The sequence below is a fragment of the Sus scrofa genome, chromosome 14, assembly GCF_054392235.1.
Source record: "Sus scrofa isolate SSC_HxYL_T2T_F1_AM1 chromosome 14, Sscrofa_HxYL_maternal_Yorkshire_Landrace_v2.0, whole genome shotgun sequence".
Classification (NCBI taxonomy): domain Eukaryota; kingdom Metazoa; phylum Chordata; class Mammalia; order Artiodactyla; family Suidae; genus Sus; species Sus scrofa.
The window spans coordinates 85,397,918-85,419,870 of NC_139396.1; the positions used below are offsets into that span (position 1 = coordinate 85,397,918).

The 21,953-nt window shown below is 42.1% G+C and overlaps 1 protein-coding gene across 2 annotated transcripts in view; it reads right to left on the reverse strand.

The window, feature by feature from the left end:
- The window catches only part of CCDC6 (coiled-coil domain containing 6), a 124,420-nt gene that overhangs the window by 43,975 nt on the left and 58,492 nt on the right, over positions 1-21,953 (reverse strand). For both annotated transcript variants that reach the window (XR_014827962.1, XM_001929282.6), the window contains exons 2-3: positions 17,696-17,845; positions 1,445-1,573 (exon numbers count right to left, since the gene is read on the reverse strand). Coding sequence is in view for 1 of the 2 variants with exons in the window: in XM_001929282.6 (XP_001929317.3) it covers positions 1,445-1,573; positions 17,696-17,845 (279 nt within the window). In the remaining variant the exon portion in view is untranslated. The remainder of the gene's footprint in view (positions 1-1,444; positions 1,574-17,695; positions 17,846-21,953) is intronic.

A 21,953-nucleotide genomic window follows, 5' to 3' on the forward strand; every position in this document is an offset into this window, starting at 1 on the left:
GGAAATTAAACAGGTGAACTTCAGAACATAAATGTTTTTAAACTGGAGGGTGGGGGGTGGGGGTGGAGGAGCCTTCTAAATTTAGAAACTGCATCTGAATTCCAAAGATGAACAGTAAGAATAGATTACTCTGCATATGTATAAACTAGTCAACCCTTGGAAAGAGAACTTTTTGTTCTTTAGCCTATAAAGAATGGAAAAAACAAAGTCATTATTCATAGTCTTGGAAAACCCAGTATCATTCCACCCTTTGATATAGGGAGATACAAGAATAACACCAAAAAACAAAAGTTCGTTTAACAAGAAGTACGGACTTCCTCTCAAACCTGATATTCCCATCATGGTTCATCTCAAATACAATGAGGAAAATATGAGGTCCTTGGGGTGATTCAAGAACCAGTCAGCCTGGACTAAGATGCCCAGCAAGATCTTAAAATTGGGATAAATGAGACAACTTTCCATGAAAGGCTTGGTCAAATCATCAAAAATGGCAATCAAGATCCAAATTACAAAGAGCTAAAAGATGTTAATACATGGAATTTTACATGGAAACCAGGCTCTTCTGACCTGGAACATAAATCAGCGTAGGGCAAAGCATTAGGGTCAGTAGGCCAGAGATAACAGGTACTTCTGTCTGTCACACCAACTTGGATGGACTGGTATCGGCTGTCCAGTTCTATGTGTTGGTGGATAAGGACCAGCATGGATGCCTGAGGCAAAGCCAATGCTCCAGCACTGTCTCCCAAAGGCAACGGTCAAAGGGCCTGTGCACTCTTATTACCTTCCCCCTTTTGTGCCTTTTTAAGCCTGCCAGTTCCTGATTGTTGTCCATGCTGCTCTGTTTACAAATGGAAAACATGGGCCCAGAGAAGTTGATGAAGTTAATGCAAGGTCATATAACTAGTCTGTGGTTGAACCAGGATGAGCAACGAAGTCTGTGATTCCATATCTGTACCAACAAATTGAGCTGGACAAAGACAGGGTTGGTATAAGGTTGCTAGTATTTCAAAGACGAAAAATGCTAGTTGTTCATTCTGAAGAATCCTTGAAAGAAAAGCTTTGAGTTCCACAGCCATGCTGTCTCAGGAACTTTCACTGAAACTATCTTGTGGTTAAAAACACATCTTTCCCCCCCTCGCAAAAGGAACCTAACATTTCCTGCCTATAAATCAGCACATTGCAACCTATCTCCTGAAACTTTATTAATTGTGGTTAAAAAAAGCAAGTGTGTGAGAGAGAGCAGGTGCTATGCAGATCTGTTCCTGCTTTGCTTCAGATGTGCAGTCTTCACTGTGGGAAGACGAAGTAGAAAAATATTTTTCACTGATGAAAATTCCTCAGGGCATGTTAAAGCTTGAAAGAACAGTTGATGATATGAAGGGGGAGGAAAGAGAGTGAGAGAACTATCCTAATAGAGATACAGAGAGAACCCACACTTTCGTACCTGTTCCAATGTAAGCTGCTTAGAAATGGTATCGTTCTCCAGTTTTTTAATTTTCTTCATCAGTTTGTTGACCTGGAATTCCTGCTCCTGTTCGAGATGCTGTTCCAGCTCAGCTTTCTCGTGTTGCAACTGGAAAATGAAAAAAAACACAGATGGGGAAATCAAGACACCCAAAAGTCAAGGAAACAGTGGCTCCAAAAGCTGGTTAAACTGAGTAAGAGGGATCACATAAAAGTTACATTACTCATGTCTGCTTATATATCCAAATGTACACCTAGTAACTTGTTCCAAACTGATTCCTCTAACTTATAACCAAAAATTCATAGAACACAGACAGAGGCACTTGATCTTAGCCAAAAGGCCAAGAAATGATAGGGTGAATATATCTGAGCATCGAACCATGATTCAACACTGATTTCAATTTTTAAAAGCATTTAAGGGGGTTCCCACAGTGGCTTAGCAGGTTATGAACTCGACTAGTATCCATGAGGATGTGGGTTCGACCCCTGGCCTCGACCAGTGGGTTAAAGATCCTGCGTTGCTGTGGTTGTGGTGTAGGTTGCAGATGCAGTGCCAAATTTGACCCCTAGCCTGGGAACCTCCATATGCCACAGGTGCTGTCATAAAAAGACAAAAAAAATATTTAAGTAGTTGTCTCTGTGGGAAGAATAAGGGATGAGGTACAGAAGCCAACTTTTCAGCATGTGCATAACCTTTTGTGCTTTAAAATTTTACACCATGGGCATAAAAATGATTAAGTTAAAAAATAAAAAATTTGGAGTTCCCATCATGGTGCAGCAGAGCAAATCTGACTAGGAACCATGAGGTTGCAGGTTCCATCCCTGGCCTTGCTCAGTGGGTTAAGGATTCGGCGTTGCCGTGATTTGTAGTGTAGGTCACAGAGGCGGCTTGGGTCTGGCATTGCTGTGGCTGTGGTGTAGGCTGGCAGCTATAGCTCCAATTAGACCCCTAGCCTGGGAACTTCCATATGCCTTGGGTGCGGCCCTTAAAAAAAAAAAAAATTGTAGCTGTCCATCTTTGTAAGTGAATTACAGTTTACCTGCATTTATACGATGTGTATAGAAAGGGAAGAGATGTTAAAAATCACAAAAAAATACTTAGTACATTATTCCGAATGCTGTTTCTCAATGTACTAGTAAGCATGATTGACAAAAATCAGTACAAATCATTAACTTTCTGCAATGAGAGGAGACACCACACTTCCTACATCTTTCCTAAAAACCAAGAGGGAAGGCTTCTTATTTATGCCATTATGCTGTTGCTGCAAAAGAAATTAAAAAAAAAAAAAAAACACTCCAACCTTCAAAACCAAAAGGGAATAAAAGAAATTCAGTGGACACATGACAACCAGGGTTTGTGTTAAAAATGATGCACTGAAGTTCCCATTGTGGCTCAGCAGGTTAAGAACCTAACATAGTGTCCAAGAGGGTGCGAGTTCAATCCCTGGCCTCACTCAGTGTGTTAAGGATCCCAAGTTGCTGCAAGCTGCAGTGTAGGTCACAGATGCAGCTTGGATCCGGCGTTGCTGTGGCTATAGCACAGGCCGGCAGTTACAGCTCCAATTTGACCCTTAGCCCATGAACTTCCATATGCCAAGGGTGCAGCTATAAAAAGAAAAAGAAAAAAAAAAAAAAGATGCATTATTTCCAACATTCTTAATTGGGAGGGACCGCTGATTCGTAGTGGGGATGAAAGGGAGTGAAAGCCAAAGGGCCCAATATTTTCAGAACCATGGGGAGATAACAAAAGCTATTAAAAACAATGAAGCACATAGAATTTGAACTGCGAGTCTAAGATGACACAGCTCCCTAATTCTATCTTTAAAACCATTTCTTCAGACAGGCACTGCTTACTAGGCTCATCACATGCATTAGGCAAGCCTAGTCAACCCTCATTTCCAATGTGACAAAACATATCACTGGACCAAAGTTACTGGAAGACAGCAGAGCTTGGAGCCCAAACCCTGCTCTTAACCCTGAACTACAGTTCTCCACCGGATCCTGAGCAAACCTCAGAAGAGTAGACCTCAGACTCCTCCATCCATATGCCAGTGCACCCTTGGCATTTGTAATGTCACATGATTAAACAGAGAAAACAACAGACCAAGCACACTCGCCCAGAGGATGCTAGGTCTCTCTGTAAACCCTGCACAGGGTGCGACGGACAACAGAAACAGCTCAGCTGGGCTGGATCAGCCTCGAAATGGCCACACCTAGCTGTTTCCACACTTGAAGCAATTGCCACTGCTCTGAGAGCACCAGAATTGGTTTGAGAGAAAAAAAAAAAAAGTTTAAAATCTGACATCGTCTTCCAACACTGGAAATGTTGATGAAACAGATGCTGTTTTTCCTCCAACTGTTTTTGATGTGCAACTCCAAAAAAGGCTGGTCAACCTTGCAAGGACCGAGAAAAAAAGCAGATGTGAAGAGGTGCTTACAGTGACAAGTCTATTTTTAGCTAGCCCTTTAAAACTCAGGTTCTGCACAACCCAACAGTAATTAAAAGAACTGAGAGGAACGGACAGAGGATGAGAAAAGTTCCCAGCATGTCCGATACAAAGACCCCAATGGGACAAATATCATTTATGAGGAAAAAATAGCAAAACATGATCATCTTCATTTAACACTTTTATTCTATAAACATGACTGGTGTGGCGTGTCTTCTCTCTGCAGGTGTTACGTTAGAGGTAGTAAAATCTACAGTTAAGATATCATCCTTGCCCTAAAGTGGTTTCTGAATGCTAAGCGTAAATGCCATCTCCCAGTTTTAGAAAAATGAACTTTAGTATTAAAACCTTTAAACCATTCGCATGTTTTGTTTTGTTTTTTTCTTACATTAACTGTTTTCCTCCAATATGTTTTCAATTGCTGGCATTTTTATTTGAAAGAGCCCCCTTCCTCCATTTTTTTTTTTTTTAGGGCCACACCCTCTGCATAAGGAGGTTCCCAAGCTAGGGGTCTAATTGGAGCCTTTGCTGCTGGCCTACGCCACAGCTACAGCAACATGGGATCCGAGCCACATCTGCAATCTACACCACAGCTTACTGAAACGCTTAACCTACTGAGTGAGGCCAGGGATTGAACCCAAACCTCATGGTTCCTAGTTGGATTCGTTTCCGCTGCGCCACGATGGGAACTCCCCTGCTTCCTCCATTTTTTAGTGTTCTGCTTTGAGGTAAAATTAAGACAATAAAGGATGCAAGCTAATGTCAAAAAAAAAAAAAAAATCTCTTGCACCCCAAACAGCATTTGTCATAGAACATTAATCTGAGGAAAGAGAAGGTTCTCCTTGGCTTAGAGGAAAATACTCAGATACAGGCAGATGGCCTAACACGGTCAATATCTGATTAAGTATTTCCTTTAAGAATAGAGATTAAACTAGTAATGATATCTATCAAAGCTCTTAATTTTAAAAGGCTTTTTTCCTCTCAAAAGCTATACACTAAGGAAAATTTGGTGGCTGAGCTGTCATTACCAGACTTCAAGCAAGGTCCCTGGGTTACGCTAACCCATTTGGAAAATATCAAGCCGTCCTGAGCTCTAACTCTGCCAAAGATTCACAGTTTTCATCATCCCCCAAAGACGGGCCTGAAACAAACAGCTCTACTGCCTGCTTTGTTCTGCCAGCTCTCAGGTGACAGGCAATGCAGGGGCAGGGCAGGGAGTTCCTGAACAGAACACTGGAAACAGAAAATACGGTTCTTCCTTGGAACAAATAAACCCGCAAGAAAAAAAGAAACACAGAAATACAGAAAAACCCTCCCCAAACGATCATGAGATGGGAGTTAAGATGGGCAAGGAGAAGGGGCAAACCAGGGAAGAGACCTTGAGGAACTAATAGCCATAGTGTTTGCCTCAGAACCTTTTGCCTGAGAAAATTCAGATACTGTTTCTCTTTTAAACAGATACCACATAAATTCAAGCCATTTGGCCCCAAGGGGGCTTGAACCAAAACCACCCTGAATCCACCTGCCTATTTTAAAGCTGTAGCCCAGGACACCACAAAAACCCAAAAAGGAAGCCTAGTGTAGGCAGACCCAGGACCTATCAGAAGAAATAAACTCCAGTTTCATCTCTGAGTAGCATCTCCGACATTGGCATGAAATTCAAGACAAGATTTTAAATTTCTAATCAAAGGTCTTAACACCTTATGAACAATTTTTAATCTTCCAAATGGGTCAGAAACCTAGAACAAAAATCATTCAAACTAAGAAGAGTCAAAAGAATGGATGTGTGTATATGTATGACTGCATCACTTTGTTGTACAGTGGAAATTATCACTACACTGTAAATCAACTATACTTCAATAAAACTTTAAAAAATGAAAAAAAAAAGTCAAGCAAATTCGATTAACATGTTTGAAAAGAACAAAACTCATATGTTTGCCTTAAATGTTTCTAAAGCAAAATGCTTAGGTAGATGAAAATTTGCTGTCAAAATCAGAATTGTCTGTAAATACGATTTTTTTTTCTTTTTTTGGCCATGCCCATGGCATGTGGAAGTTCCTGGGCCAAGGGGTCGAACCCATACCACAGCAGCAACCCAAGTCACTGCAGTGAAAATGCCAGATTCTTTACCTGCTGTGCCACAAGGGAATTTCCTGTAAATACCCTTCTTACAAAGTCAATCTCCAAGATTATGGAAGAGCTTGTTAACTCTTACTTGTGCAATCTATTAACGTGAACAACAAAAAGCCTTGTAGAAGGGAAATTATCATCTATCCACCGGCCTCACATTTTCAACAGAATTAGGGTTATACAAATAGAGGTTCTATAGGATTCAGCATGAAAAACATATTAATGTAAGTGAAAAAGCCATGAGCAAAAATACAACTATAAACCTGTAAAATTAGAAGTACTAAAACGGAAGTGTTTTCTGACTGCATCCATTCCCATATGGAGTCCCAAAGCAAATGTCTAGCCCATTAAAAATACAAGTAGAGCATTAATTTGATCTAAAACAGGCTAGTCCTAAGCATCACTGAATTACCAATAATTATTGTCTTTCTCATAATTTACAGAAGCTTTCTGGAGCCACTTCAGGGACCCTGGCTTTGTCTGTAAGAGATTCAGGAACTCTTCACTGCGTGGCTTTGATTCTGTGCACAATCCTCTCCAGCAGGTAATGGCTTTGAGCCTTGTTCACCTGCAAGAACCACCACAGGTGCACACATAGGTTGGCTGTCTAGCCAGGCCACCCACCCAGCATGCAGCAGGTTTGCCAAATCCCAGGCTGGGCGAACAGTGTTTACAAGTCTGGGCCTGTTGTCAATACAGCCAGTGCCAAGTGAGGCATGCCTTCTGGCCACCAGCCCCAGGACTCAGCTTTCTCAAAGCAACTTGAGAATAAACTCAAAAGATGTCCCCGTCTCTGTTGTCACTAGTCAGTGCTAGCCTAGCAATTTTCTCTGTGCGCTACCCACAGTTCTGCAACCAATATGCCTGGTTTATTAACAACTACCCAGGAATAGTCACCTGCACTAGGCCAAGTAAAGGCCACCATAGGATAGCAACTACATTAAGTCACTGGATTGTCAAAAACAATTCTCATGTAGTTACTACCGGCTTTGAAAAGAAGCCCAGAACCATCACTCACCATACTGGGTCTCTTAACCAACTTTGAACTGCTCTGCTGAGCAGCCTGAGCAGGAAGCCAGCCTCCCACCTCAAATTCTACATCACCACTAAATGTCTCTTGGGCCCACACTTATGCCCACCTCCTTCCCCCTTCTGTTACTGGTACCATTCTTCTCAGTCAACACCTCATATCTCATCAGTTACTGAGTGGCACTAAGTCAGCCCCCATAGCAGCTGTCACACACACTCTGTTCTTTAGGTGCTCTAGTTTTTTGATCGAAGCCTCCCAATGGAGCTCCCCAGGTCCAGTGCAAATCAAGCTAAAGTCAACTAAGAAAATTTTCTATTACTTCAACATCCTGCTCAATGGCTCCTCACAGCCTACAGAGCAAGTTCAAGCTCATTAACATGACATTCAAGTCCTTCCACGGTCCAGTCCCCATGCAAGTTTCCTGTGCTTTCCTCATGCTACTTTCACACTCAGCCCAAGTGCTAGTCTCAGGTTTGCAAACATCAAGGCCTGCCGGCAAAGAATGATGGGTCTAAGCAAAGAGAGTGGTGGTAACTGCATTTACAGGCACAGCCCCTGCCTTTTTCTAAAGACTCTCTTCCTGCAAAGACACTTTTTAAAAAATGAAACACATCATCCTGGGCAAACATGTCTGGAGACCTCTCCAGTTCTGGGGCCTCCAGGCTGCAAGCTCTGCCAGTCACATAGGATCAAGCTAACACCAGCCACTGCATAGCCCTGGTCACACCCCTGCTCACGCTGTGCCCTCTGCCTAAAGTACCAGAATCCCTCCCTCCAACTTACTGAAACTGTGTGATGGCTCAAAAGACATCTCCCCCCAGAAACTTCCCACACGTCCTCAGCATCACGTACACTCCCCCTCCTTCAGGCTGGGATGAGCTCAGTGTTCTTCAGAGGCACCTTCATATCTAGTTCATGGTGGATTCAAATCCTTTCTATGAGTTATTTCTAAAAGCAGGGAATATTCCATGGTACTAATTACTATGCAGCAAGCCTTTTACACAAACCAATGTACTTACTGGGCTTAACTCTGTGGTAGATACTATCATCTGCATTTTACAAATGATGAAAGCGCAGGTGACAGTAATAAGATGAAATTCCTGCTGTGGCACAGTGGGTTAAGAATCCAATCAAGTCGCTGCAGAGGCTCCGGTTCAATTCCCAGCCTGGCACAGCAGGTTAAGGATCCAGGTTACCATAGCTGTGACATAGGTTGCAGTTGCAGCTCGGATTCATTCCCTGGCCCAGGAACTTCCATATGCCACAGGTGAAGCCAAAAAAAAAAAAAAAAAGAAAGAGAGAAATTAGGTAATCTGCCCCGAGTCACACGGCTCATAATGGGAAGCTCCTGAGTTGAAACACAAGCTTTTGCCTTCCAAGCCTGTGTCCTTACCTCTGATGTGTGCTGATCCTCAAGCGCCTGGGTACATTCTCAATCACCCTCACAGCACTACAAGCTCTACGAACTGTAGTGACCAGGACTTACTCAATTCTACTCCAGAACATCTAGACGCCTGATCTATGCAAATATTGACTGGATAAATGGTAATAACCTCACTTGCTACAGACTGTTTTCCCCTCGATTAAGTCTCCGGATGAAAACATCACAATTTATCCACTCTACAGATGATGAATACTTAGGTCATCTCTAGTTTTTCACCATTATGAACAATGCCACAAAGAACATTCTCCTACACATCTGGTGCACATATGCAAACCATTATCAAATATATTCAAGAGTGGAACTGCTGGGTTAAAGACAAAGACTATTTCCAACTTCATTAGGTAATGCCAAATTATTTTTAAAACAGAATAAAACCATTTCCATCCTCTGATGGTATGCATGAGAATTCTCTAGTAATATCTTTTTGCAGTTTATTTCACTTTCCTGATTACTAATTGGGTTGTGTACCTTTCCTTTCCCTTTTTTGGTCCATACCCATGGGATGCAGAAGTTCCCGGGCTAGGGATCAAACCTGTACCACCAAGTCACTGCAATGACAATGCCAGATTCTTAACCCTACTGCACCACAATGAAACTCCTGTGTATCTTTTCATATGGTGACTGGCCATTTAGCCATCTGCTTCCATGAAGAGCCAGTTTAAGCCACTTGCCTGTTTTTCTTACTGATTTGTAGTTTTACTGTGGTTACATATGTTGACAATATCTTCTTCCATGCTGTGATTGTCCCTGCATTCTCCCTATATGATTTCCTATGATGTACTCTGCATCAGGCTTCCCTTCTTCCACTCAATACCTAAAGGGCTAAGCTGAGTTTCCTAAATTCCCAAATAGCATCATGCTGCTGAAAGCATTAACCTTTAAAGAAATCTGGTTAGAAGGAAGATTTTTAAAAACATGCTCCACAAATAAGATAAAGAAGTCCTTTAGGCTCTGGAGTCAACCTGCAAAACAAACAAACAAAAAAAAAAAACAAACAAAAACAAAAAAAAAACTGTTTTGTAAAAACTAGCCCTTCCTTCTTTGAGAAACAGTATTTAAGCCAAAGAAAGAATTCATCCTAAGCCAAGACCTCATGGTAAATTAAAATAAAAAGCCACATCTTTCTTACCGAGTTTATGAATACAGAGGAAAAAGGAAAGTAAAGATAATCAGCAACAGGATAAGACTCTATATTTTAAGGTAACTACTAATTGGGCTGACTGTTCTGAAAAGGAAAAAAAAAAAAAAAAAAAAAAACTACCCAAGAAATTCAAACATCACAACATTTATAACTGCAAATTTTGACATCATTTGAAAAGCTTTTCCAGGAGTTCCCGTCTTGGCGCAGTGGTTAACAAATCCAACTAGGAACCATGAGGGTGCGGGTTCAATCCCTGGCCTTGCTCAATGGGTTAAGGATCCAGTGTTTCCATGAGCTGTGGTGTAGGTTGCAGAAGCAGCTGGGATCCCACGTTGCTGTGGCTCTGGCGTAGGCTGGCAGCTACAGCTCCAATTCGACCCCTAGCCTGGGAATCTCCATATGCCACAGGAACGGCCCTAGAAAAGGCAAAAAGACGAGGGGAAAAAAAAAAAAAGAAAAGCTTTTCCAGTGACAGCTGATGTCCATTTACAAGTGGAACCAAACATCCTTTAATAGCCAAGATTTACCTCTTCAACTAAAATGGATAAGGGTTATCTCCCCTACCCTGCTGAATAAAGCAACCGCGCTCCAGCTTCATCTCATTATTTTTAATTTCCTTTTCCTCCTACCTTTACTTTCTACCTGCATTTTCCCAAATTTGTCAAAGACAGCCTAGGAAGCTTCTAACCCCCTACTCTTGCTCTTACATTTTGAGGGGGTCCAGGCTGGCATATAACTCCAGCCACAATGGCAACACACACTGTGGGAAAAACTCAGTGATACCCTAAGACTAAAAAACTGTGTCCAGTTTATTGTATTTTCTAATCATAATGCAAATTACATTGGACAGAGAGATTTCTGGCATGCTACTAAGAGGAAAATTCTGGCTTATAATTTGGCCTCTGGTGGTTGCAGCATTTAAAATGCAATAAAAACATTCCAGAAGCCTTTTGCAGATGTATCCTGAACACAATGCATAAGCCCCTTGCTCCACAAAAAGAAACAGAGAACACAGAAAGCTGAGGTTTGGAGAATCTGGAATGAAAAGCAACAATAAAAACAACAGCAACAAAAACCCCAACTTTGCCTCCAAATGTGCTGTTAGCTATCAGCTGACAGCAAATTTTTTCTGATTAGCATTAATAGCTCTGAAAAACTAAAAGGTTTTTCCCGGTTGAGCCACCTTGATGAAGAAGAACGTATTTCAAGGTCTCTCCGCCCCTGCCATGGAGAGAAATGAATTTTCACCTGAATGGATGCAATGGTGCAGTGTAAGCCTTGGTGCCTTTCAAATGAACTAGCCAGTTTCATACATATTTATCACCCTGACACGTGATTCTGCTGCCTGCACAAACAAATTCACTTCACTGCCACCTCGGTGACATGGAGAACCTGGGGTCAAAAGGGCGGCCTCAGATGCCAGTGCACATGCCTGAGAAGGAACCTGAGAGACCAGACTCACTTCTAAGGCCTGTACACTTGCCTGCTGCCCAGAGACACAGCCACGCAGGGGTCAGGGAAGTGCAAGCTCCAGAAAAAACCTGAATCCACTGGGATGGTATTGCAAGGAGAACCAACTGCTCCAGAATTGAGGGGAGGAAGGGAGAAGGTAAATTTGTCTAGATGAATAGGCAGATTTGGAGACTTACTGCAATCCCTTCTCTGGGTTCCATTCCTATGCAAAGGGAGATGGAAGAATAAAGCTGTTTCCTGACAGCCTTCTGAACAGCTCGGCTACAAATCACTTGGCAGTGGCTTTTGCCCACAACTTCCTTCCTCTCCTCCACGTAACATCTTGCCATAGATGCGAGACAACTTCAACTGCTTTAAAAATTCCAGGAGTCATCACCTCAGGGGCCAAATCGATAACAATAAAAAATAAGCCCTGCCACACTGAACAAGAGACTCAGATAACTTTCATCCTTAAGTGCTTTCAGTCATCAATAAGCATGTGCCTCCCCCATAAGGAAATGAGTACAGTAATTTCTATTATAGCTCTAGCAGCATTATTTTCTGAGGGCCAGATCCAAATTCAAGTGTGAAGCAAAGGACAAACCTACGAACCTATTTGTTATTTTAGGTCTAAAATTTGGAAACTGGGTTAGAGGGAAAAGATTCAGAGGAGTAAGTAACACCTGGTTCTCTTATCTCAACCCTGTTCCATGGTTTTCAAAACAGAAAAAGTACTCGTTCACTTTTGGCAGTGGTATTGGTGGAGAAGAGTGCCAAGCAACCACTGAACAAGGGCTCCCAAGAGCAGGAAGTGAACCTGATGCCTCAGGCTTACATAAAAGCAAGTGAGCAAATCCCTAATTGCCAAAACCATTCTTAATCTCAGCAACACCAGGTCTTCCAGTTGGCCCTGGTGGTTGGTGGTTAACAGTTAGCCAGAGGATATAGGGATTTTTAAAAAAGTGATTTTAGGATGGGGGGGGGGGGGCAGTGGAATGAATCCTATCAAGACTGACAAGACAGCTAAGCTAGTAAGCTAGTCATGAGAGCCTTCTGGCTTCGCTAGTTCTCAATGATCTGGGCGGTCCCGAACCTTGCCTCGCAGCAAATGGGCCTGACTCTGCAGGAGGCTCCTGTGCCCTGCTGTCCATGACAAATATGCAACTATGACGATAAAACTGAGCAGGACCTTCCTAGGCATGGATGTCCCATCTCACCTCAGACCCCACCATGTCCTCTGCCTCTTGTTTTCAAAAAAGCTTTAGCCTCTGAGGCCTTCCTTGAGTTCCAAAGAGCAAATTTAACCAGAGAAGTGAGGAAAACAGTCAAGTAAGACAAAATTTAGACATAAAACAAAGCAAGGACCTTTAGTTCCTCCTCTAGGGCTGTAAATAATATCCTGAGCCATATCCTTGAGCTGTTTTGCAGATACTAAAACCCCCACCAGGTGGAAGAAGTTAGCTGCTTGTGGATCACCAGCATGGGCACCTCAGACTGGTTGGAAACTGAAGGTTGATGACTGAGATTAAATGTCACCATTATCTCACCATCAACCAATTAGAGAGTGTGCACCAGTGGATCACACAGGCTGTGACCTTCCTTCCCCTCATATTGTCTTTAAAAACTCTTCCAAAGCCATCAGGGAGTTCAGGTCTTTTAAGCATGAGCTGCCCATTCTCCCTGCTTGGTGCCCTGCAATAAACACTGTATCTTCCCTTCACCACAGCCTGCAGTTAGTGGACTGGCTTTGCTGTTTGTGGGGTAAATAGACCCAGGTCTGGTTTGGTAATGGCAGCAGGACTGTGAGCTCTCAAAGTCAGTGACACAGAAGGAGGTTCCAAAAGCTAAGGACAAAACATGCATTAAAATTTTTAAATTTCCTTTTTAGGAAATAAGATGTTTTCCAATTACAAAAGTAACGCATGTTGCTTTTACAAAGTTGGAAGGAAAGGGGTGTAAGAAAATTAACATAACCTATAAGCTCAGCACCCAAATATATAGCTAACATTTCAGAAGAGTCTTTTAGATTTCTCTTTTCTAACATAAATATTATATATCATGTTCTGATGAAGAGTTTGCTTACAAAACATTTCTTATAAATTTTAATTACAAATTCTGATTAAACGACAACCTCTCTGCAAGGCATTCCAGAGCTGAATTTAGTTCTGATGCAGGCCTGTGTTAGGCTTGGCAAATGTACTAGAAGGTTCTTTTTAGGACAGTTCTCAGCAGTCAGATCATCAATCCCACAGTCTGGGCTCAGAAGGATATAGACTTTTCAGACAAGAGTTTTTACAAAATCAAGGTATGATTTCTGCCTACCTGGTAGATATGCACAAAAACTGGAGAGAAAAGCTACATGCTCTTTTTTGGCTTTTTGTTTCAGAGAGGATTATCATATTTGGAGGTGTCAAAGCTACCTCCTAAACTTGATCTTCTAAAAAGGCAAGGGATTTCCACTCATCTAAACTTAAATGTGGTTCAGTTTTTAAAGGTACTAGCTAGCATCTCTGTTGTAGCAGGTGGGAAGGGAGCCATCTTCTCTATAGCAATAATCTCATTTTGTTCTCAGGACCAAAGAATTCTTTTGAAATGCACATAAAAGCATTGTTCAATCACTATCGGACTCAACAGCCAGAGTACAGTGACAAAACCCAAAACCGTTCTAGAAATAGCCTCTCAGGGGCCTTTGGGTGAAAAACACTAAGCACTTTCCTGGTGAACAATTTACTCATCTGTCCATCAGTGGCACCTGCAGCAGAGTTTCTCTTCGGAGGCCATCACAGTAAGGTCTTATCCAGAAGCCAACATCCTAGAGAGCCATATTCAAGTAATCACACAGTTGGGAAAAGTCTATTGGTACCAATTACTCTTAAAAATCTTCCAGATGGAGATCAGTTCTTCCATATTGGGTGGCAGAAAATGTGAGACTTCAACAAAGGACTGGCTGAAACGCTTAAGTGGGGACAGCAGGCCTATAGCCCTTTGTCCACAAAGCCATACAAAAGCCTTCCAACTGGCCAAAGAGGCGTTCTCAGGAATTTACCACAAAATGGCATGTTGTGATGCCTGGTGTCTTAAGTCAGGGGCCACCCACCATGCCACAGGACAGACATAGCTCCAGAACTTGCCAGAGACCTCAACCTCAAACAGCCAGCCACCCGTGTCCTTTCAAAAGTCTAAATAAGAACCAGGAGCGAGGAACGAGGGGCTATTTTTAAATGGGTTCGGAGTTACAGTTTGAAAAGGTTCTGGGGATAGATGGTGGTAACAGTTGCCTAACAATATGAATGTACTTAATGCCACTGCATTATACACTCAAAAAAGACTGAAGTGGTTAATTTTACATTATGTGTATTTCCCCAGAAAATAGAAGCTGGGATTAATGAAAGATAGTCTCAGAGACATGCTGACCATCTGTCCAGATTCTACAGGTGAGATCGCTAACCGGCTACAGACCCACCTAAAGCTCCCCAAAGAACAGATTTACACCCTCACAAGGGATGCTATGTTTTTTTGAATTTTTTTCTGTTTTCTTTTTAGGATCACACCTGCTGCATGTGGAAACTCCCGGGCCAGGGGTCAAATCAGAGCTGTAGCTGCTGGCCTACACCACAGCCATGGCAACACCAGATCTGAGCCACATGTGCAACATACACTGTAGCTTGCAGCAACACAGGATCCTTAACCCACCAAGCAAGGCCAGGGATGGAACCGGCATCCTCGCAGACACTATGTTGGATTCTTAACCCACTGAGCCACAATGGGAACTCTGGGACTTTGTCTTTTAACTGAGGGCCAAAGACCAATGTTCCACATTACAGACTACTTTTGGCAAGAACAGTTTCTTACGTTGTTCAGTTTGAATATTATTCAGTCTTAAAAAGATCCATGTCCCTCAAAAAATTTGTTTTTAAATATATGAACATTTTTTTCTCCTGATCAAGTAAAACTATTTTTTTAATGGAGGAACTATGAAAACAAGTCATTACATTTCTCCAGGTTGTAGATTTACAGGATGCTCAGAGCTTAAATTTCCCATTCAAATCTTCTTCCACCAAGTGTATTCCTACAACTAACCTTGTTTTCTGTTGCACATGGCTCTTACTCATTCTTTCTATTCAGTAGCTTATTTAAGGGACATCCATGTCCTTGGAAAGTATGTAGGTCATGATTGTAAGTGAATCAGAGGCTGGTTATAAACTACACATGGCAGAACCACTCACAATGAAAATGAATCTTTATAGAGAAAAGGGGCATATCTGGCTAGGTTCTGACTGCTTTATAGCATACTTCAATCAAAGATTCCAAATACAAGAACTATACAAGCTAAAAATAAAAAGTGTTTCTTGTTAGTTTTGGTTTTTCTGGATGTACCAGCAGCATGTGGAGGGTCCCAGGCCAGGGCTTAAACCCACGCCACAGCAGTGACTCAAATCCCTGCAGTGACAAAGCCAGACTCGTAAGCCCCTGAATCACCAGAGAACTCCCCAAAAGTGGGTAAGTATTAAAAATGAAGGCATCTGGGAGTTCCCTTCATGGCTTAGAGGTTAATGAACCTGACTAGGATCCATGAGGATGCAGGTTCGATTCCTGGCCTCACTCAATGGATTAAGGATCCAGTGTTGCTGTGGCTGTGGTGTAGGCCAGCAGCTGCAGCTCCAAATGGACCCCTAGCCTGAGGATCTCCATATGCCAGGGGTGTGGCCCTAAAAAGCAAAAAAAGAAGGCATCTGATTACACACTAAACTCAAAAAAAAAAAAAAAAAAAAAAACAAGCAAACCATAATTGTATCCTTCTAGTTCTAGAAGCAACATGCAGCATAATTAGTCTAATGCTGCCAAGATGAGATAGAGTCAAAGGTCAAACTCACCTTCTCCCTCATGGTCTCTCTAAATCAGAATGCACAGAGATAAAGAAAAGGTCTCAATGCAGAAATTATGCCATAAATCTCTGCTAGATAATAATGTCTGGGTACTTCTATCCTTCACATTCCAACAGTTACCATATAAATCAAATTTTGTACAAGACTGTAATGCTGTCTTTATTCAGTAATTAGGTAGGAAAATGAGAATAAAAAAAAGATGGGGTAGGAGTTGCCCAGACCACTGCATAATCTTAACACTAAAGCTCCTGATCCTCTCTTCCAATATTTTATATGTTAGAAGGTAAGAAGGGAATTTAGAAAGTTTTTTAAAAGCCCAAATATCCTTTTATCATAATCTCACTAAAACACACATTTCAATCAAATCAGTGAGTGAAATTGTTAGTAATAACAGTGAACAGAAAATATAAGGAAGTATTTCTACCTTTTACAGCCATTTGACAAAATGGTAATAATGGTTCTCCTTAGATAATTTTATACCTGCCCACTATTCTGGACATGCTGTGCTAAATAATGAAAACTCAATGTCCTGCTTATTCTCAAGGTCATACTAAATAACCCACAAAATATTTGCCCCAAACAAATTTTACTTTCATACTTGACCGGTAAGCGTCAAGGGGAAAAAACAAACAAACCAACAGGAGGGGGAGCACTCCTGTGGCACAATGGTTAAGGATCTGGTGTTGTCATTGCAGTGGCTTGGGTGGTTGCAGTGATTCAGGTTTGATCCCTGGCCCAGGAATTTGCATGTGCTACAGGTGTGGCCAAAAAAAAAAAAAATTTTTTTTTTGTTTAAAGAACCAGGAAAGGGGGAGAATCTCTGAACTAGAAGAATCAAAACTTTTATTTATATGTTTTGTGTGTTGTTTTCTATATACTGTCAGTGATTAATGTTGTTTCAAAAGCAGTCGGAGTTCCCGTCACGGCTCAGTGGTTGACAAATCTGACTAGGAACCATGAGGTTGCAGATTCAATCCCTGGCCTTGCTCAGTGGGTTAAGGATCCGGCGTTACCGTGAGCTGTGGTGTAGGTGGCAGACTCGGTTTGGATCCGAGTTGCTGTGGCTCTGGTGTAGGCCGGCAGCTGTAGATTAGACCCCTAGCTTGGGAACCTCCATATGCCGTGAGTGCGGCCCTAGACAAGGCAAAAAGACAAAAAACAAAACAAAAAAACAGAAGCCATCTGTTATTTGTTCAGTAACATATTACCCATTTGAACAAATTGATTGTGTATAATTTTAACTATCACAGATACGTTTATTTTTCTCCCCCCAAATTGACATTTCACTTTGCGTTCTCATCTATTAGTGCAAAAGACCCACTCTGGTTGCCAAAAACGGTTATTTATCATAGATTCAACATTAAAGGGGAAAGAAATCTTCCCTTTGGTGTTACTCCTCCCGTTTCCAAAATATCACATACAGCATTTACTGTGACTCTGATGAACTCAGGCTCATCAGCAATTTCTGGAAACAGTCAGGGTATAAAATCTCTTACCTTTCCTAAGCAGATGAGCTGGGAACCACAGTCTTGAGTATTACATTGCTGCCATCTTTACAAGGTATTTCTAATCTCTAAAGAATTTTACCTACAACCTCATCAGCAAATGTTTCAAGCAAAGTGCTGTATCAAAGTCATTTTTTTTTTTTTCCTGGAGAAGAAAATAGGCAGAGAAGATGAGAGGGTAGGAAAGGTAATTTACCTGCATCAATTTTCTGGAGAGCTCATTAGTGAGGAACTCTTCTTCCTTCTCATAATTTACAGCAAGGGTTTCCTTCTCCTTCTGCAAAGCCTGAATTTTCTTGAATAAAGTGTTACTGATGAATTCTTCTTCCTGCTCAGCCCTGGCTTGCTGTTAAAACAGAAAAATAAATTAAAAATAAATTAAAACCAAAAAAAATATGTTAAGGAAACAGGAGTTTACTTATTGAAACATAGTTCTTATTTCCAAAGAGGGCACCTGTTTTAATTAGAGCTCTATTTTTAACTGTGAACCAATACACCCCAAAAAGCACAAAAGACAGGAGGAACTCAGTAGCAACCATCAAAGCAAATCTTCCCCCAAAGGACCTCCCTGTACTCTGCACCCACCCCTCTTATTACAAGGAGATTCCAAATGCATTAACAAAGACGGTTTTGCAATTTCTGGACACAATCCTGAGTCCATCACCAGAATGCAAAAAGCTGCTTTCATATGGCAGACAGGTCCAATGCTGCGGTATGTGCATCAATTAATGATCTCTTTCTCCAAGTCTCCACATCACAAAGGTTCAGAATCAAAGTATCTAGGGATCATATTCTACTGAAGCATAGAAGAGTGAAATCATGTCACCTCTTTAAGATGTTACTGAAGGGGTTTGGATGTGCAATTTAAAAGGCAATGCAGATATACATGGATTAATTTACATGTTCATGAGAGTTTCTGCTGTGGTGCAACGGAAACAAATCCAACTAGTATACATGAGGAGGCAGGTTTGATCCCTGGGCTGCTCAGTGGGTTAAGGACCCGGCATTGCCGTGAGCTGTGCTATATAGGCGGTAGATATGGCTCAGATCTGGCATTGCTGTGGCTGTGGGGTAAGCCGGCAGCTACAGCTCCAATTTGACCCCTAGTGTGGGAACTTCTATATGCTGTGGGTAGGGTATAGCCCTAAAAAGCAAGAAAAAAAGAAAAGTTTACATGTTCACTGAATATTTACTAGAAGGAAATAGAGCAAACGGCTAAAAAGTCATTACTGCAAAGTAGTGAGAATCCAGGTGGTGAAGAGTAAGGATGGATGAGAGGAGTTCCATCTTCCATTTATTTATTTCCCTACAGGGAATTTTTTGGAGATGAGGGCAAAGACAGGCATCAGGGAATATTAAAAACAGAAGAAAAGAGGATCTGGTATCATTCAGTGTAAAGGAGAAATTTCTTTTCTGTAGATCTCTTCCTCTACCTATGTTTTAAGAGAACAAACAGAAACATCTACCCATCCTTGAAGGAAATGCATCTTTTTAGAAAAAGGGTACCTACTTTTAACAGAGGCAACTCTATTCAAAGAGCTTTTTAAACTGCAACATTTTGACACATTAATCCCAAATAATGCATTTCTGTTTCACCTGCTAACTCTAGGAAAGGAGAGCTGCATCATCAACTCCAAACCTCTAGAACCTGTCGCTTACCATAATACAAGAGAGCCAGAGGGCAAGAGACAAAAGGGCATCCACATTAAACAATTACCACCCTTTATCTCAAAAGGTTCAACAACTACTTCCGCCTCAGCTGGTTTGGATTTCTGTATGTAGGCACTGGCTTCCCCAACACCCACACCTTGAGAGCCATGGTTTCTGGGGAGTTCATCCTCCCTGCTCTCCATCACAGTCGCCTGGGGGGGAAGACGCCAGTGCCTGGCAAGCAAACCTACCAAAGAGAGCCAAATGCAGTACTTAGACTGAAAAACAGGGCTACATAGAAAATGGAAACTTTGGGAGGAGGTCTGGCACTCCAGTCCTTCAAGAAGCCACCTGGGACAGGCCAGGATGGTTGGGCAACAAGGAACACGGCGCTAACAAGTTTATTAGTGGCCAAGAGCACAGGGTAAGCAGGCCCTAGGTTCCCAGGGGCTCCCTTACACACTCCGTAATTCATTAGCGCTTCCCAAGGTCGTAAAGCTTCTCAAGGTCATACCCTTTACGGGGATGGTCTAGGGATTCTGAGGACTGGCACTTGGCCTCCTCTTTAAATTCATCCCCACTCGGCTTCAAAACTTGCAAACTTCAAGCTCTCCTACCAGTGCAGTGGGAAGGAATCCAAAGCATTTATTTAAGGCATATTTGACACACATATCCAACCCGGCAATCTGTTCGAGCTACCTGTTTTTCTGGTTTTGACTGATGAAGTTCTATACGATTTGAATTCTGATTATTCTAAAAGCTACAGGACAAAAAGGTCCAGAGGAACTGTAATGCCTTTGCAGGTGTTTCTGCACTTAGAATTCAGAAGTCTGCTGGCCATCAATTCATTTCATTATCTGGTCAGACTCGACTTCTTGCATGTTACCAGACCTTCCCTGTTTTAGATGACTGGTTAATGCACCCATAAACAGTAACTGAGAACCACTCAGAGGCTCAGCAGACCACCTTCCCCTTGGCATAGGGATCTAGAAATGAGAAGTTAAAAGTAAAAGGCTAGATCCTAAGAGTTTATTCATGTAACTTCCAACCACCACTCCTCCCTGTCCCCACATTTCATCTAACCACTGAGTTACAGGGACAACAAATTTCAATGTAATATAAAACAGAACTTTGGAACAGAAAGTAGCTTAGTGGTTGCCAGGGGCTGGGCGGTAGAGGTGGGGCAACGAGAAAGGACTGCTTCTGAGTACTGGGTTTCTTCTAGGGTGTCAAAACGTTGTGGAATTAGTACCAACAGTATATGTAACCTTGTGAATATACTAAAAGCCGTTAACTGTACATTTTAAAAGGATGGATTTTATGGTATGTGAATTATAACCCATTAAGGAAAAAAACTTTGATCAAAATGGCAGGGTCTGTGCTTCACAGAACACCTAGTTTCCTTTGAAATTTTTCCCATGGAAAGTAGCACATTTAGAAAGGATTGGGAGGAGTGCCTGTTATGGCTTAACAGGTTAAGAACCTGACAGGGTGTCGGCGAGGTTGTGGGTTTGATCCTGGGCCCTGCTCAGTAGGTTAAGGATCCAGTGTTGCTTCGAGCTATGGTGTAGGTCACAGATGTGGCTTGGATGCGGTGTTGCTGTGGTGTAGACGGGCAGATGCAACTCCAATTGGACCCCTAGCCCAGGAACTTCCATATGCTTCAGGTGCAGCAGTAAAAAGAACAAAAGAAAAAGGACTGGGAGAGGGAGATGTTAGAGCCAGATCTGCTCTAAAGGGCCTTCCCAAGTAAGTAACAGTCATGAGAGACTGAGGCTTTAACAGACAAATTCTTCACTGTTTCAGAACAGGCACTTATTTCTAGGCAAAATCTATTAACAGAAAATGCCACTCTCAGGACCCATGAAAAACAGGAGGAACTGTTCTTTGGAAACTGGTTGAAGCCTATCTACTTAAACAAAGGCTTAACTAGGCCTAACACAGATCTTGATAAAGGCCTCCTTTAACTAAGTCTTCGCACCAGGGACTGTTACTCTGCCTCCCACAGCATCTGAACACCTGGAGGGTAAGAGTCCAGGTCCCCTGAACAAAGCCCTAGCTCGCCCTTGTTCCAACTGGTCACAAAGCATTTTTAGGAACTCACACATAAATGAGGACAAAAGACAAAAGTGCTGTATCCAATACAGCCCCAGAGAAAATTGTTTAAAAGATCAGATCTAGGGTACCGACAACCATGGTTAAACGTGATTATCAGAGTTCGTGCCATGCATCGCAGACAAGTGGGAAGCATCCATTTGGATTTCTCCCTGAAGCTTTCTCCCAGTTCTCCATACATTATCTTCTCAGTTTGAATCTGAAGTCCTGGCTTGTTGTTCTCCTAAACTCCAAAATAGGCCTTTCCTCCGCACCCCACCCCCTGCACCCCCTGCTCTTTTTAGGGCTGCAAGCATACTAAGTTCCCAGCTAGGGGTCAAATAGGAGCTACGACTGCAGGACTATACCACGGCAACACCATATCCAAGCCGTGTCTGCGACCAACACCACAGTTCATGGCATCACCAGATCCTTAACCCAATGAGCAAGACCAGGGATTGAACCCGCATCCTTATGGATACTAATTGGGTTTGTTTCTTCTGAGCCACGATGGGAACTCTCCAAAATAGGCCTTTTTATTTAGGCTGTAAAACAAACTACCTTTCCAGTTTATTTCCCCTAAAGAAGCCAAGAGCTAGGTAAACAAAGGCCTAGGAGCAAAATAGGCAGCCTCACGTGCCATTTGCAACAGGTGGACAGAGTGGAGATAAAATAGGCTAATTTATGAAATCTCATCAGGTTTTAACACT